At 39.5% G+C, this 15,950-nt stretch overlaps 1 protein-coding gene across 15 annotated transcripts in view; it reads left to right on the top strand.

Annotated features, from left to right (window-relative positions):
• CADPS (calcium dependent secretion activator) overlaps positions 1-15,950 on the top strand; it is a 481,138-nt gene that overhangs the window by 330,338 nt on the left and 134,850 nt on the right. For 13 of the 15 annotated variants that reach the window (XM_042929883.1, XM_042929885.1, XM_042929886.1 and 10 more), the window contains 2 exons: positions 7,554-7,690; positions 11,427-11,614. In XM_042929883.1, the coding sequence (XP_042785817.1) occupies positions 7,554-7,690; positions 11,427-11,614 (325 nt within the window). Of the gene's footprint in view, positions 1-7,553; positions 7,691-11,426; positions 11,615-13,644; positions 13,804-15,950 lie in introns of all 15 variants that reach the window. The other 2 variants (XM_042929874.1, XM_042929881.1) reach the window with 2 other exon arrangements.

Raw genomic sequence — 15,950 nt, 5'->3', positions numbered from 1 at the left:
ACACAAAAACAGGAAATTAAGGACGTGATTGAGTCCATATAGTTGATTCACAAAAGCTTCTGAATCACAAATCCCCCCCCCCCCCAGAGGGTTTGGACCTCTGGTCTCGAATGCCTCTCTGCCAGCCACCCCACTCCCAAGAACAAGGATAGCAATAACTGTTTTGACATCGTTTGTATTTGTATTAATTTCTCTTAATATACACCTGTAAGAGAAAAAAGAAACTTTAAAACTTGCAAAAACCTTTCTCTTCGCTGAGTTACTGATGAAAGAGAATCTACAATTCTTTTATTCATAGAAGGTAAAGCTGTCCACCCGATGTTTTGAGGGAAGACTTGACCTTAGAAGGAAATAGATAAATCAGTCAAGAGAGCAGGCAAATATGTACTTGAGTATTCTGAATGCTGATTTAGAAACCGTAGGTCATATCATTTCTCCTGCCCATTTAATAACAGTACTTTCTTCTAATTCTTTCTGTTTCTTTAATTTGCTTTCTTTACCCCTCTCTTTCTTTTTTTCTTTTGTTTTGCATAAATGTACCCCTGGCTAGCAGACAGATTTTTTTTTTTTCACCACTCCAAGCAGATACTTAATTTAACTTTACTTTACTTTACTTTGAATGTCTGATGAGGCATTTTAAAAGCTTACCGTAGAATGTGAATATAGCGGGAATTTAGGATTTTGCTCTACTTTTTTTTTTAAAGAATGAAAGAAAGGATGGATGAATAGATGATTGAATGAATTCTGTTCTGAGCGAATTTACATATATTTGCACAACAACGCATTGCTATCCTAGTAGATTTCCAAATAGTCGTTTGCCTTTATTCCTTTCTATAGTTTTATCACTGAGAGTTTTGCTGTATCTTCTTATATTGTCAACTTGCAGTTGCTACATTGCAGGAATGCAATATTAAAGAATTAACTCAATGCCAAATTAATTCGCATGACCCCAAACCACACTGTAAATCACTTTCCTTCTCATTGCAAAAGTAAATGACTTTTTAAAAAAGAATAGACTCCCTCAATTAGGTCAAAAATTTTCCCAACACCATGATAGTATCTACATAGTGCATGTTAAATGAAGGTTCATTTCTTTGTTAAGTGTTTCAGGCACATTTAAAATGTATTATTCATTAATCAGCTGAGCACACTCATGTCATACAGTGATTTACAGTAAGATACATTATTAATTAGCCAACCACAGAAAGTTTATTTTTGCTCATGTCACAGGGAACATAAAGACGTCATCAAGCACTCTGTAAATTCACTGAAAATGTAATAACTACAGCAGGGGAAATTACAGATCATTTATTTATTCATTTTGAGATCATTGACAAAATCTCTACTATGCTTTTTACTCAAAGCAACTGTCTTATAAAGAATTATAAAAATTACCTTGAAATAAACATCACATGTTTATCCCCTTAAGTATACTGCCATAGTAGTTTTAAAGTCACGATTTTCGCAAAGTGCAATGTGGGCCTTCATAGCTCCTGAGAAGCCATGCTCTCTTGGCCATGCAAGTTAGCTTGACTGAGTCAAGGGGACCATGAAGGAATTAAGTTGTTTCTCAAGGGCAGCAGGCATGGGAAGACCAATCTTTTGCTTGCTATGTAGAGCTCAGTCAGGGCACAACATCCCCTCGTTACTTGATCATGCCAAGAAAACTCTTCTAGAAAAATCTGTAAACAGCCAGCTGCCATCAATCATTGTCATTTCTCTATTTCATGTCTTCTGATGAGGTTGACTACTGTCATTGTTCGTTATTGTCCAAACCATACATTCACTCTTGTACTGTCAAGCAGATATGACAAGCACACATTTTCCATATAAGAAAGATACAAAGTCACCTTTTAATTTGCAGTTGGGGTTCACAATGACTTTAGAGTCACATTAGCTATTCTCTTGCCTCTAGCATCCATCAGGAGTAACAACAGCTATAACTGTGCTCGAAATTTCAGCGTTAAAGCAGCTACCTTTAGCTTATTATAAAAGGAATTCATTAGAGAAAGGAGCCTCTCTCAGACAATTTATTAACAATACAATAATTATTTTCAATGGCAGACTTTTTTTTCTCCTAGCATATGAAATGTTCCAAAATGTAATATTACAAAATAAAAAGAGAGATGACCTTTTGTCTTCATTCCCTTGGCTGTTAGAATAATAGGAAAATCTCAATAAAATGAAGGTTTGAAAGCTGCATTAGTCCAAGAAAATTACCTTTATTCGGTAGACATTATTGCAAACTTGTCTAAAAAATGGTATGTCTGAAACAAGATCACATACATATGCTTGTTATTAAGCCAAGAGATCATGAATAATATATGTTTTCCATTGTAAGGAAGAAAAAGGAAACAGATATCAAACATGAAATAAACCCAGGCATCATGATCAAAGAACAACATCGCCAGTAGGGTCACCAATTAGTGACGTCACTTGGATTTTAATGAAGTAGATTAAATGAGAGTATAAAATCCACATAATCATATCACTTTAGGAACCAGAATTTTCCCAACATTCCTTAAATGCCAAACCAAATTGTTTCTGAGCAAACTTGGGGTAAAGTTTTGATTAGTTTCCACTTGAAAGTGTACTTGCCTTCCAGAAGTCTTTGTGTCCATCAGCCTGCTTTTGTGTCATGGATGCCATTAATAGTGCTTGAAGTTTCTTAATGTAGCTCAGGTATATCAACTTTATTCGCCGAAGATTAGTCTGAAGTCATCTCTATGCCCATGCTATACAGGACTTCAAAATCTTTATGCAGTTAAACCCCAGGAGGAACACAAGTAGCATTGTTTGGAAGATGTGTTGAATTATGCCCTACCTGCAGAGCCTATAAAATTACATGGCCAGTTTTTAGGACGTTTGGAGCCCTTGCAGACCAAGGAAAACTTAGGAACCATTCAGCCAGGTCTGGAAAAGGCAAAGGTTGAAGTCCGTTCTTAAAATGCAGCCAATCCTTGATTTCTTAAAAAACAAAAACCAAAAAACAAAAAACCCACGTATTAATGAAAAAGAGCATTGGTATGTATCTCCCAAAGCACGGGATAATCCAAACATCATTGGAGATTTCAGCTGCCACTTTAGCCTCCTGATTCTGTTTTGCTTACCCTATGTTTGAATTCATTTTCATTCTCCTGACACAAGGCAAACATTGGCAAAGGAAGCGATCCCAAGGTGTCCTGAATTCAGGAAGTAACTTTCTCATATTTTGCTCCGAGCTGTTTTCCCCTTGCTAACGGCAGCATTGGAGTTTTCTTTTTGCTTTAATCAACCAGTTCCAATTGTTTGTACAGGGGAAAATGGAGTTGCAAGGAGCATCTATTTTGTAATGTTCAGCACTGTAGGAGAACAGACTGGGGCAGTGCAAGAATGACTATATGGTGTTGCTTGGGAAGCACCCACAAGTTCTTTGAAACAGAATTTGGAACAGCTGGACCACTGCAGTGTTTTATTTTAAAATAGACAACATATGTAATGCATATGGTCCTAGACATGTATGGAGACACAGGCAGACAATCTGAATGGTATCCAAAGACACCTGCACCTAGAATTCTGTTTCCTTCTATAAGATTTTTTTTCCCCCGAACAGCACATGTTCCCACTTTTGGATTTGCAAGATGCCATCTGAATCCCCATGTGTGTGACTCCTTAATAAAGTCAATGGGAAGTTTCCTGGGATGGAAGTGTCAGAATAAGTCAGTTAATAAACACCTCCTCAGGACCTGCCTCCTCTGAGAGCTGGCGGGGGAAAGAACAGATCAGAAACTTGCCCTCAAGGAACATATTATCTAGCAAGGGATTCAACTTATATGTGGGTGTTCTGACCACAGGAAAATTGGAACGTAAACCAGCAAAAACACAGAGATAGGACGTGCGAATTCGTTGTGCAGGGGCAGAGGAGAAGTACAATGCAGAGAGACTGGGAAGGCTCCCAGCTTCCTAGAAGCAATATGGTTTAAGAAACAACCTGTAACTAACATTAGCCATAAATACAGAGACATCCTTGGCTCGCTGAAAACTTTGAACAAGCTGGCTTCAGGAGCACTAAGAAATTTGCCCACTCATAGCTAAGGTTTATTGAGCACTTACTGTGTGCCAGCTGCCCAGGTACTTCTCAGCAGAACCTCTCAGCAACCTTCCCCCGATAGACTCAAACACTATTCTCCGTTTACATACGAGGAGGACACTCAGAAACACTAATCAGTCTGCATCACTGTCACATCCCTAGTAATGGCAGGGCTAGCCTCAAATTCAGTCTTTGTGACCCCTTAAGCCCACCCACTTAACCACCTGTTACCCTAGCTCAAATAAACTGTTTGCACTGAATTTAGTATATCACCATTTCGTTAAATCAAGAAATAGAAAATATTTGTTGAAGGAGTGACTTTATTTATTTTGATGAAATAAATTCATTATTTTAACACCTATGTCTCGAGTGCCTGCTGTGTACCAGGTACTGAGAGATGCTTGTTCTAGGTGCTGGGAATATAGCAGAGAACAAAAGTACCCAATCCCTGCTGGGACAGAGCTGAAAAATCAGACCCCTTCCCCTGACACCTTAAAATAGTGTTCCTGCTCCCCTCCCCACCCCACTCCTCTTTTTCTGAAGAAAATAAGCTCAGCGAGACTCTCAAAGATTTCATGGTAGACAGTCCCCCTTTCAAGCGCTGTTGAGTGGTTGGAACCAACAACTCAAGAGGCTAAATCTGGGTACATGATGATTTTGAGTAAGCAAAATCCAGAGGCTGTTCGTTTTACCTGCTGGAAACTCCCATTGTGTTAGGCTCTATCTTATACATGTAGACGGTGTGCAAAGAGCTTAGGTGACCTCAGCAAGGGCAGTGAAAATCCGGCTCATTTTACACCCAAGGAAACTGAGTCTCAGAGATCAACAAGCTGGGATCCCTCAGCTCTTTAAAAATAGAGCTCGAACTAGAGTCCAGACCTCCTAAAGGAGTCCCAGGCTCATCTCCATGTGGACCCAGAGAGAGAGAGAGAGAGAGAGGGAGGAAAGAAAGGAAGAAGAGAAAAGGGATTTTTATGTTGACAGAGTGGCTTTCTGAGAAGGAAAACAGGCTGATTTTAAGCATATTTTTCTGTAAGCCTCCTTTAAAACATAAGTGAAGGCAAAATTGGTCTTTAGATGTACTCTAAGCCAGGACTTAGCCCGGTGAAGCTGTATTGTGATGTATTGGGGAGGCAGGGAGTAGGATCTGGATCCAGGTCTCCACGGAGGAGCCAAGTTGCCTTTTCAGATGCATTTCCTGAGTGGGCAGGCGGCAAGGTGAAATAGTTCATCGCAAAGTTTTCAAGAGGCTCAACAAATAAAGAAGAAGAGACTTGAGACCTGTGTCCTACATTTAACAGCTACGAAAGAGCCCCCTTCTCTCCGAGCTCAATGACCGGTTCCGCCATCCTAATGGAAGAGCAGTAAAATAGCCGAGCCAAACTGGCAAAGTAAGGCCCCGGGCCGATTTGTCAGCTTGCAGCCTCTTCTGAGAAATCCGAGAGCAAGAAGCTGGTGCTAGCCAAAATGCCTCATCTCTCTGTTAAAATTGGGAGGCACGAGATGGGTGAGGCTTTTTATAAGGATGAGCAATTAGTGCGCTCCGCTGTTATTTTTCCTCGACTAAAGTGACCTGGGACTGACCCGAAGTGGGTGGGAGGGCATCATCTGTCCTGAGGGATGGAAAGGTGGCACCTGGATTACAGGTTTGCCCTCCTGCAGGGGTGGGGGTTGGGGGGGGCGGAGATTTAAAGTTGGAGCAGGTTTAAGACGCCTGCCTCGGGCCAGAGGAATCTCACGCAGACATAGTCTAGAAGCAGCTAGCTTTTTCCCCAGCAGCAACTTCGGGCCACCTGTCTTAGTAGCCATCCTGAGTCAAAAGGAGAAATACAGCTTGGAGCCCAAACAACCAACAAAAGAATCCTCATAGATAAAGCACCCGACTTCACACTGAAAGCACTTTCTTGAAGACAAATCCGAGGCAATTAACACAGCAAAGAGAATTCTTTCAGATTCTCTAATATAATTCTCACGCGGGTGATATTCCTTCCAAAAGCTTGTGTTTTATCATCTTAATGGAGCAACTTGGCTATTAAAATACACATTCTTCAACTTGCCTTCTGGAAGCCATTGCTTCTGTGTGTCTAGGGCATAAGCAACACATCCCGTTCAAACACTGACCACTTGCTGCTTCTATGAAAAATGACTAGAGATTTTGAAAATCTAACAGGAAGAGGGCAAGCATCGGATATACCGTGGATTTAGGTCTGAATGATACACCAAATCTATAATGCGATGAGAAATATTCAGCTTAAAGCCAGCCTGCTACCAAAATTCAAGTTTTCAGTCATACCCCAAGCATAGAAGGGGGGCAGGGGGCGGGAAGCTGCCTGCGATAAAGGGCCATGTATGAAAATCTATCCAAACACCCTCTCAATCAGAAATTGATTTTCCTCCTGTCCAGACAGCATTGCTGGTCCCAGGCAGGTCCCCCCTCTTCCTTCCGGTAGAATATTGCATACCAGGGGATGAATAAACTCTTGCTTAATTTGATATACGATGCTTCTTCTTTGCAGTGAGCATAGCAGGAGAGTGAGTGAACATGAGGTGGAGTGAGCTGATTCCTTTAATGTGTAGGCTCTTCATTCCTACCTCTCCGGGATTTACTTGTTCTCACTTGAGTTGAATTCTGAGTACTTTTGCCGATTGAGTATAGAGTATTTTAGTTACACATATTGAGATTAATTAGTTAGCCCTTAGGAGGTTTTGCTTGCAGCCTTCACCCTGTAAGAAAAAGTGTGAATACATTGAGACTATTAATTCACAATAAATGGCAGATCATAGCCCTTGCTGAGTAAATCTGTTTGTCTCTTTCATAAGCTTTGCTAATTGTAAGCACACTATAAGACAATGACCTTGGCTATCACAAACTAAATTCCCACTTAACTTATTCTCCAGGTTTCAATGAAAATCTTTTGTTATTATTATTTTCTTTTAGTTTTGGAGGGCGGGGACCCAAATCTTTTGTGAAACCAAATTGGCAATGGGGATTTGGAAGGGGAGGATACAAATATTGTCACTTGGCTGAAAATCAGCATAACCCTTTTTCCAGATAATCCCAATAATTGTAGAGAAATTGCTCTAGATATAACCACTGGAATGGCAGAATCTATTAAAAACCTAAAAAAGCTAACTAGGCTTTTATAAGCAAAGATCCGATCTGCTTTCAGTGTTTGGTGAATTGCAGGCGAAGTTACGGTCGTGTGCTTAGTTTTTAAAGAACAACATAAATGCACTGGAGTTGTGATCATTTGATAAACATATTGATGCCAATATATTTTTGCCTAAATGCAATAAACTCACCAGTAAGTGATGCAAGTTGACAATGGGAGGTAAAAAGAATATCTTGCGGATGTTGGTGGGAGGGAAAGGGGAAACAGCTAGCATTCATAATGCCTAGTGAATTCCTGTATATTTGAAATGTCAAAGAAAATGTGATGTGTTTCTCTAAATTGTGTCTCTCTCTACATGTATAAATGAACAGACGCAGATAGAGCTCAAAAACATGGCATGGATGAATTTATCTCTTCCAACCCCTGTAACTTTGACCACGCTTCCCTCTTTGAGATGGTGCAACGCCTTACTTTGGATCACAGACTTAATGATTCCTATTCTTGCCTGGCAAGTATATTCTTTGGTCTACAGCAGTTTAAACACGATTAACATTTTTTTTTAAATGCGGTATTTCTCTACCTTTATATCGAAAGCTCTTTTCTCTGTTACAGAGCCCCTTTAACAATGGTAAATGTGTTCTTGATTTCCTGGGTTGAGATAGTTTTACTTACCAAAGAAGACAGAGCGGGAGGCAGTTATCAGTAGAGACAGATCCAATTCCCCAGCCTCCCCATCTAAGCTTCCCCCTTTTCAGCTGCTACACGAGAAATATTCCCAAGAGGGTAATCGAGTTTGGCACCTGCTTGTGGAGAACTTGTAAAAATTGCCTCGGTTTCTTAAGACTTTAAGATTCCCCCTCCCTCCCCTTCTCAGATGATAAGACCCTGTGCTTCGGTCTCAGAAATGGATGTGTTCTTTTTGTTTATTTTTCAAAAATTAAAATGATTTGTAAATAAATGTCACTTCGCTTTTCAGAAGCTAAACTGGTTTGGATTTGTTTGTTTGGACGGCTTCTTGTTAGTCATAGTATTCGAAGCATTTTTCACCCTTTGGGGGAATTTTTTATGGTGCTTTAGACATTTGGAAGTCCAGCTCTCCAGCAAGAGCATCAACATTTCTTGAAATCCTGCTCTGAGCCTAGATTTAAATCATTTAAATTCAAGGGACAACTATTATGTCTTTTTAAAAATTCTGTCTTTATTGGATTCCTGAAGATATATTTTGGGCTTTATACTAATCAAATTCAGAAGCCTAAAAAAGACCCGGTTTATTTCCTCCTATAAACCATAAATTGTTACTTCATTTCTTAAAGGTAAATGATATGAATCCCACTTTATAGATGGGAAAGGTGAGGGGACATAACGAAATGACTTTACAAAGAGGAAAAGCCTCATCCCTGACTCTGCACACTAAGGTTAATGTGTCTGTATATTGTAATACTATATAATTTACTAACATTAACGTATTATTGACGATAATATAAATATGATGAAATGTGTTTCTTTCCTATGACATGCTATTTCTTCAATCTATTCTTACTACTTTTTATTTTAAATTCTGTTTTTTTTTCCTATAACCAGGAGCCAAACTATTAAAAATAGTAGATAAAATAGTCTTAAAAACAGAAACGGGATTATATGGAATAATTTATTAATCTGCGTCTCATAAAAGATTCATTGATGATCTCGGGTTTAGAATCACTTCATCAGAAGAATCTGAACTTTGCCAAATTGGAAAGGAACACATCACTTTGACTTAAAAAAAAAAAAAAAAAAAAAAAAAAAAAAAGCTTACCTTGCATTGCAAGGCAATTTTTCCCAAATGTGTTTCCTATGATTATGTGATTATTCACATAATTATAAATTGCATTCATGAAAGTTGTAAGAATATGCCGCTGAGCTGAAATCATTCCCTTTTATGTATAATTCCTATTCTCTTGAGGAATTTTTTAAAGTGTTTTATTTTCAAGACTTTTTTCACATCATCATTTTTTAAAACAATTTTCTTTTTCACCAAGAGATTTGTCACTAAGAAGAGTTAGTAAATGCTCTAAAAAATTAAGCCAGAAGTGAAATTTTGAAACTTGCTTCGCATTAATCACATATAGGCTTAAAAATATGCTCCAAAATCCACAATTAATTATGAATAGCATAAAATCGTTTCCCTCTGCATTTGTATACCTGTGTCTATTAATCATTATCCCCAAATTTCAGAACATAACAGCAATTAAAAGGACCTTATCTCCTGCCTCTATATATTTCATTTTCTCATTATTACAATCTTTTTTTTTTTTCAGTTAGTTTTGGAGACCGACCAGCAGGGATACATAAATTTTTCTGTGTCTTCGACTGAGTTCCTAATTGATATTTCTTCAACTCTTTTCAAAGCAGCTATTTTGGCATCTACAAAAGACTTGGTGTCATCTGAGTCGTAGAAAATATATTTTAATCTTTCACAGCAGTGTTGTTTCTAAGATTTAGCATTTGGGGTAGCAGATGGAGTGGCAAAGAAGTTGCCTATAGGGGCAGCCCACTGCCTCGACTACTCTCCCGCCCTCTGCAGTAACTTATAATTTGAAATAGGAAAGATGCCGTCTTTCGTTGGATGCATTGCTAAGCTGCGTGTTGTCAATCGAAGATTCCCCAGATCACCGATACAAGATCAGAGTATTGCAGAGGCCTCCCTCTCTGCACTTCTGTGGCCTACACCCACCCTCTGTCACTGTCTCTTGCCTCTTCTCTCCCAAGGCGGAGAGCAATATTCGAAAGACTTAGAGAGGACCCTCAAAGTAAAATTAGATTTATATTTCAAAGAATTCTAAATTCCTGGCTTACAACATACCACCTAAGCTGGTTCACAGGTTTCTCCCCACTAACGAAAAGTTCACTTTACGCCACTTTGCTTTTGCGAAAGACCTCCATTAGTACTTGTTTTCAATAACCAAAAGGAATTCAAAGAGGATTTTTCGCTTGTACAAAATGATTATTGCTTCTCTACTTCACACCATTTTGGCTTCTGAAAGGTTTCATGGGAACGTTCCTTTTTCAGACAGTGAGGGAAACCTGTGGGGTTTTTAAATTTTTATTTATTTATTTTTATTTTTATGTTTGCTTTGGAAAAGTACCAAAACCAAAAGAAGTGATTTGCTTTCAGGCTTGGCTGACGGGTGACCTTGAGTGGATAGTCTCTCAGCCTTCCTGAGCATCTATTTTTTTAAGGGCATCATGGAGGCAGCAATTTTTATGCCATCATGCTTCCCAACTGCTCTGAATCAGAGATTCCATCCAGATTCTCTTTTATAGCAGCGTTTCATCTGGTCATACAGCAAGCAAATAGTAAGAAAACAAATAATTGCCAGGGGAAAAAAATAAAGCAAAATGCTAAGCCAGGGTCCAAGAAGCACCTTGGAGTTTAATTGTATCCTGTCTGGTTCACAACTTGAAAACTTAGTCGCGATGCTCTCTTTGCAAAGTTTGGTCAGTATCTTCATTATAAAATTTTAAAAAGATTTCCTTTCAGAGGGAAAGAATGTATAAAGTCCTAAAATGTATGTCAACCAATCCTAAAATCTTTGGTGCTTCAGAGTAGGAAAAGCAGAAGACGTGAAATAAGCCAGGGCTACTTCTGTTTTATATTATTTGTGAGTCCCTGAACAGCCCTGATTTATTTCCTCATCTGTGAGATGGAGATACACCTGCCCTGCCTACCTCACAGGATTGCTGTGGGGCTCCAGCAAAAGTTCTTTGTCAAGTATAAAGCACAGTACCAATATAAGACGTCATGTTACTGTTTTCTCATATCAGTAACCAAGCTCTCACCCTGTCTCCACCCCAACATTCTTAGAAGGTGTAAGGTTCAGTGTTAGAGCAGCAAGTGCGATTGTGTTTCTGGAATCATGCTGTCTGCTAATCCAGACTCCACCACTTACTAGTTCTGGGATGCTAGGGAAATTCCATGTCTTCCCTTGAGTTTCCCACCCATCCAACAGGGAAAACAGGGCCTACCCCATAGTGCTGTCCCAAGGGTCAAAGGAGCCAGCACACACACAAAGCGGTTAGCACAGTGGCTGGGACTTTAGAAGAAATCAGCAAGTGTTGGCTCTGGAAATTTTTAAACCCCCTTTTCTAGTTACTTCCGACCGTAGCAGCTCTCCAAAAAGCAAAACAAAACAAAACAAAACACAAAACAGCAACACAAAAAAACCTGTATTTAAAAGAAAGTCTCTCCTTTATTCCCCAAACAGGGCTGGTTCAGTCCTGGCCAGGTGTTTGTCCTAGACGAGTATTGCGCCCGAAACGGAGTCCGAGGGTGTCACCGACATCTCTGCTACCTCAGAGACTTGCTTGAACGGGCAGAAAATGGCGCCATGATTGACCCCACCCTCCTTCACTACAGCTTTGCCTTCTGTGCGTCCCATGTTCATGGGAACAGGTAAGCACTTGTCCAGAGGTATTCCTCAAAAAAAAAAAAAAGATCTTTTTTTAAGGCACTGGCAATGGTGTATGACTTGTTCTGCTTTTAGAATTGTCTCTAACTCTGTATCCATTCCTGTTCCTTCTGTAGTACACACACACACACACACACACACACACACACACACACACAAGAACACACGGGTCTTAGTTTCCTCTCCGCTCAAGAAACTTAAAAGAAATGGCAAACAGGACTTCTAAAGTGGTCTCTGAAGGTAGACCAATCTAGGTTCAAATCGTGGCTCCTCCGTTTACTAGCAGACATGCTGGATGGCAACTGAACCCTCCATGCCTCAGTTGTCTCATCTGTAAAACAGGGATGATAGTGTCCTCATGGGGTGTTTAAGAGGATGCATGTGGGCTCAGCACAATGCCTGGAACATGGCAAGAGCCTCATAAATGTTTACCTTTCTTGTTGCTATCATTCGTTCCATAAATATTTAGTGATTATTTACTGAGTGCCAGGCACTCTGGTATACGTTCAGCGTACATGGTGAGCAAAACAAGGCCCCGAACAAGGGCAGGGTTACAGGGAGAGTGAGGCTCTGAAAAAAAGGAGTAATATTCCTTACTAGCATTTGATAAAGGAAGACAGCTCAGACGGCGTGTGAGGACGGCAGGGAGGGTGTCCCTGAGGAAGAGATATTGGGCTGAGAACTGAAGCACATGTAGAAGTTGAGTGCTTCCAGGCAAAAGGAACAGCGTGTACAAATGCCCCGCAGACGGAGAAAGCCAAGCACACTTCAAGAGCTGAAAGCAGCTAGGTGAAGCTGGAAGCTAGATACTCATAACACTTACAGTTTAACCATAGAGCTGGGAGGAACTTTAGAGATCACAGTGTAACCCACCCCCTCATTTTATAGGTTTTCTAGACAAGACCAGAACATCAGTTCTCCTAACTCCACACTAAGTACTCTCTTTCTTTAGACGTTGCCCAGCTCCTGGAGGAAAAGATCCATGTTCTGAATAATGCAAAGCGGCAAATAATTTAAGAACATTACCATTTGGCTCTGAAGACATGGAATAAATTTCCACGTTGCCACAGCCAGTTTACTATCCCAATGTATGTAGCCTCACGTTGCTATAAAGACAAGCCTGCGTTCCCTTGAGCACCACCTCAACCGGTAGCCAGGAAAGGCACATCCAGGAAAAACTAGGTGGCTTCCGAACCCCGAAAAAGTTGGTGCTGCATTTATTTTAAATCAGACCGTCAGTTATCTTCATCTTCACAAGCTAGAGGACTCTGAAATATCTGTGGGATTTGTTGTGTGCTTTTCCTCTCTCTAGTGCTGGGAGGTTTGATGAGATACAACCTCAACATTTAGAACTAGGTAACAATAGCATTGTAGGTTTGAATCTTTAACAGGCAACGAGGTTTTCATCACCTCCCATTGTTATAAGGTTTGCTAGCCCCACACATGACCTTTTATTTACATAAAAAATATTTATGAAAACTCTGATACCTGGGGAGTATCTGTGCATAACTCTGCTTTTTATAAATATGTACACTTTGATGACTGTCTGTTACAGCCTCTTGGACTGAGTTCTTTAAAGAGAGAGAGAGAGAAGTTGCATTATATTCTCTGGGTTGTCACACTGTATTCTACATATGTTACTGAATAAGAAAGTGTTATAAAATAATGAAGTGTTTTTGTAAACTCCCTGGTAAACATCATCATGAATTATGATACACATTGTCTGGATTTCATATTGTAAGACTGCCACTTGATTCACAGTTAGGTTTATACATCTTGTCATGGAAACAGTTTTGGATTTCTTATTTTCTTTTCAGTTCCGATTTTCCTTATGCAAGTTTGCATCTTTTTTTTTTTTTTTTTTGCTTATTATTTTAGTTTGAATGCATTTGCTCTTGCTGTTTGATGCATCCTTCTTTTTCTTTCTTCTGTTTGTGCATGTATGTGTGCTCTTGATTCTCCTGTGGCTGGCCACACTCTGTGCATGCCCCATGCGACCACCCCCTCTCCAAAGTCAACAAATGCATGCATATCTTAGTGGGCTGCTACCAAATACAGACCCTGAAGGGAGCAAAACTCCCTCCCCATCTGAACCAGAGGCCAAAAAAGATACCAAAAAGGAATCCAAAAAAAGAAAAGATTGCAAAACCCAGGCAAATCCAGGGCCCAAAAGGTAAGAAGTTAACGTGTCTATTGGCTTGTGTTTTGCAATGTCTGTGCCGTTCCCCCCGTCCACGCCATGACTTCCACCTTAGCAGACAACAAGCTTTGTGTGTATCTGAAGTCTCTGTTCCTTTAAGGTTCTTCAAAGGTATACTTTAAAAGAAAATCGTAGGCATGGGCAGAATACCATGTATTAGGACCGAATTTGAGTCAGGTGTTTAGTGACTCTTAGAACATTTTCATATTGAAAAAACTGAGCAATGTGTAAACAGAATCGTGAATCAGATTGCTTTTTTAGTGGCATCTAGTTAAGGACCTGGTACCTTACCAAGTCATTCATAATAAGCAACCCGTGCTTTGTAATTTTGAAATTATGTTTAAGGAGCAAATAGAATGGGTTGTCATAAGATGGGTCTATACATTTATAGTAGCTACATCATTTTTAGCAAACCCTTCTCAGTTCCACATTGATCTTATGAAACAAAGCTATCTTTAGATAATGACTTATAATAACACAAAGCAAAACCTATCACCAAACGAATGGCTCTTAGTAGAATCACTTATAGAATGAGGTCACCTTGAAGCCACTTGCAAGTTCTAAAATTGTATTTATCCTCTTTGTCCTTTAGGGCTGCTCTCATTGTGAATTGATAAAAATGGCAAATTGGTGGCTTTTTCCCCCTTTAAGCTAGACTTGCAGTTTTTTCCAGTGTTATCCTTATGTCCTTCCTCACCTTCCCTATCCTCACCACAAATTAATATTGTCATTTTAAAGTTTTGTTGTTGTGGTTTTGAAACTGATATTCTTACCTGACATTACCAAGAGACACAAAATTCATAAGCAGGTATGTTTTACGCTTTCAGTATGAATTTGTTCACTGGAATAATTCTAAGTCCTGAAATATATACAGTTCACCTGTAGGCAGACTAAATGAAAATACCAGCTTCAGTTCCTAGAGAATGTGGCAGGCTGTCAATCAACATGTATCAGTCTGATAGGGAAGGTCAAAGAAAGCCCCGATTCCGTGTGGACACCTGCTTTTCAAAGTTGCAGCATGTAAGGATGGAGGTGAAGTGAAGTTTCTGTTTGTGTTGCCCTAACGAGAGTCAGATTGCAAAGCAATGGTAGCTTGCAGCCAGTGAGAAAGCACACAGAGAATGCTGCGTAGGTACCCTAAGAAGCTTCTCTGGGTGCTGTCCAAGGTGCTGAGTGATCGGCATTGAAACCGAAAGCAAACCGCCACACTTGATTCAGACTGCCCTGTGCCATGAAAAACTATCCAAAAGGATCTTGAATGGTACTTTGATGAGCTTATGTGTGTTCCAGGGTCTATGTGTATATTGCAGGTTTTGATGCAGATGAAATCATAGTATCAAATACCAGTCATGTAGCATTCTGCAGTTTATCCTTTTATACATTCCGTCTCATTCGCTGTAACATCTTCAGGTTATTTTTTACATCCATTTTGTGGAGGATGAAACTGAATGTCTACAAATTTAAGCGGCACACTCAGATATTCTTGAGTCCAAAGCTCTTCCTCTTTGCACTACATCAGTGTCATGTGGAGGTTCTAAAGATCTGAGTTTGGAGTCTGTTCTGCATAAATCCAGAATTATCATATCTTAATTCTGTGCCTCAGTTTTCTCATCTGCAAAATGAGCATGTAGTATCATAGCACCAATAATATCCTGTCAGACTCTAAAATTATCTTCTATATATTATAATAACAAATTAAATAAGCCACTGTCATATTCCATAAGTAAAGTTTAATTAAATTAAGGATAATTGCTGCCATTTAGTAAGTGCTTGCTCTATGCCAGGGACTGTGTGAAGTGCTGTTTAGATTTATTATCTCATCTTATCCTTATTACATCCCAGGGAAATATTATTATTTGTTTCATCTAGCAGATGAGTAGCAGATGAGGAGTTTGAGGCTCAGATAAGTTCAGTCACTTACTCTGTTGCAAATAAGTATGTGATCCCAGTTCAAAACACATAGTCTGACTTTGGAGCTTGCATTTGTGTCTGGTGTAAGATGCCAAATTCAGCCATTTGAGAGGAGTTTCAACATTTCCGGGCTGGATACTATCACAGTCATCTGAATTAACTAAAGAGTTTTCTAATTTTGTCCTAAAGATGTCCAAAATCAATATGGC

This window comes from Panthera leo, chromosome A2 (assembly GCF_018350215.1).
Source record: "Panthera leo isolate Ple1 chromosome A2, P.leo_Ple1_pat1.1, whole genome shotgun sequence".
In the NCBI taxonomy this organism is placed as follows: domain Eukaryota; kingdom Metazoa; phylum Chordata; class Mammalia; order Carnivora; family Felidae; genus Panthera; species Panthera leo.
The sequence above is the reverse complement of the archived record's forward strand: the minus strand, read 5'-3'. Positions and strand labels throughout refer to the sequence as shown.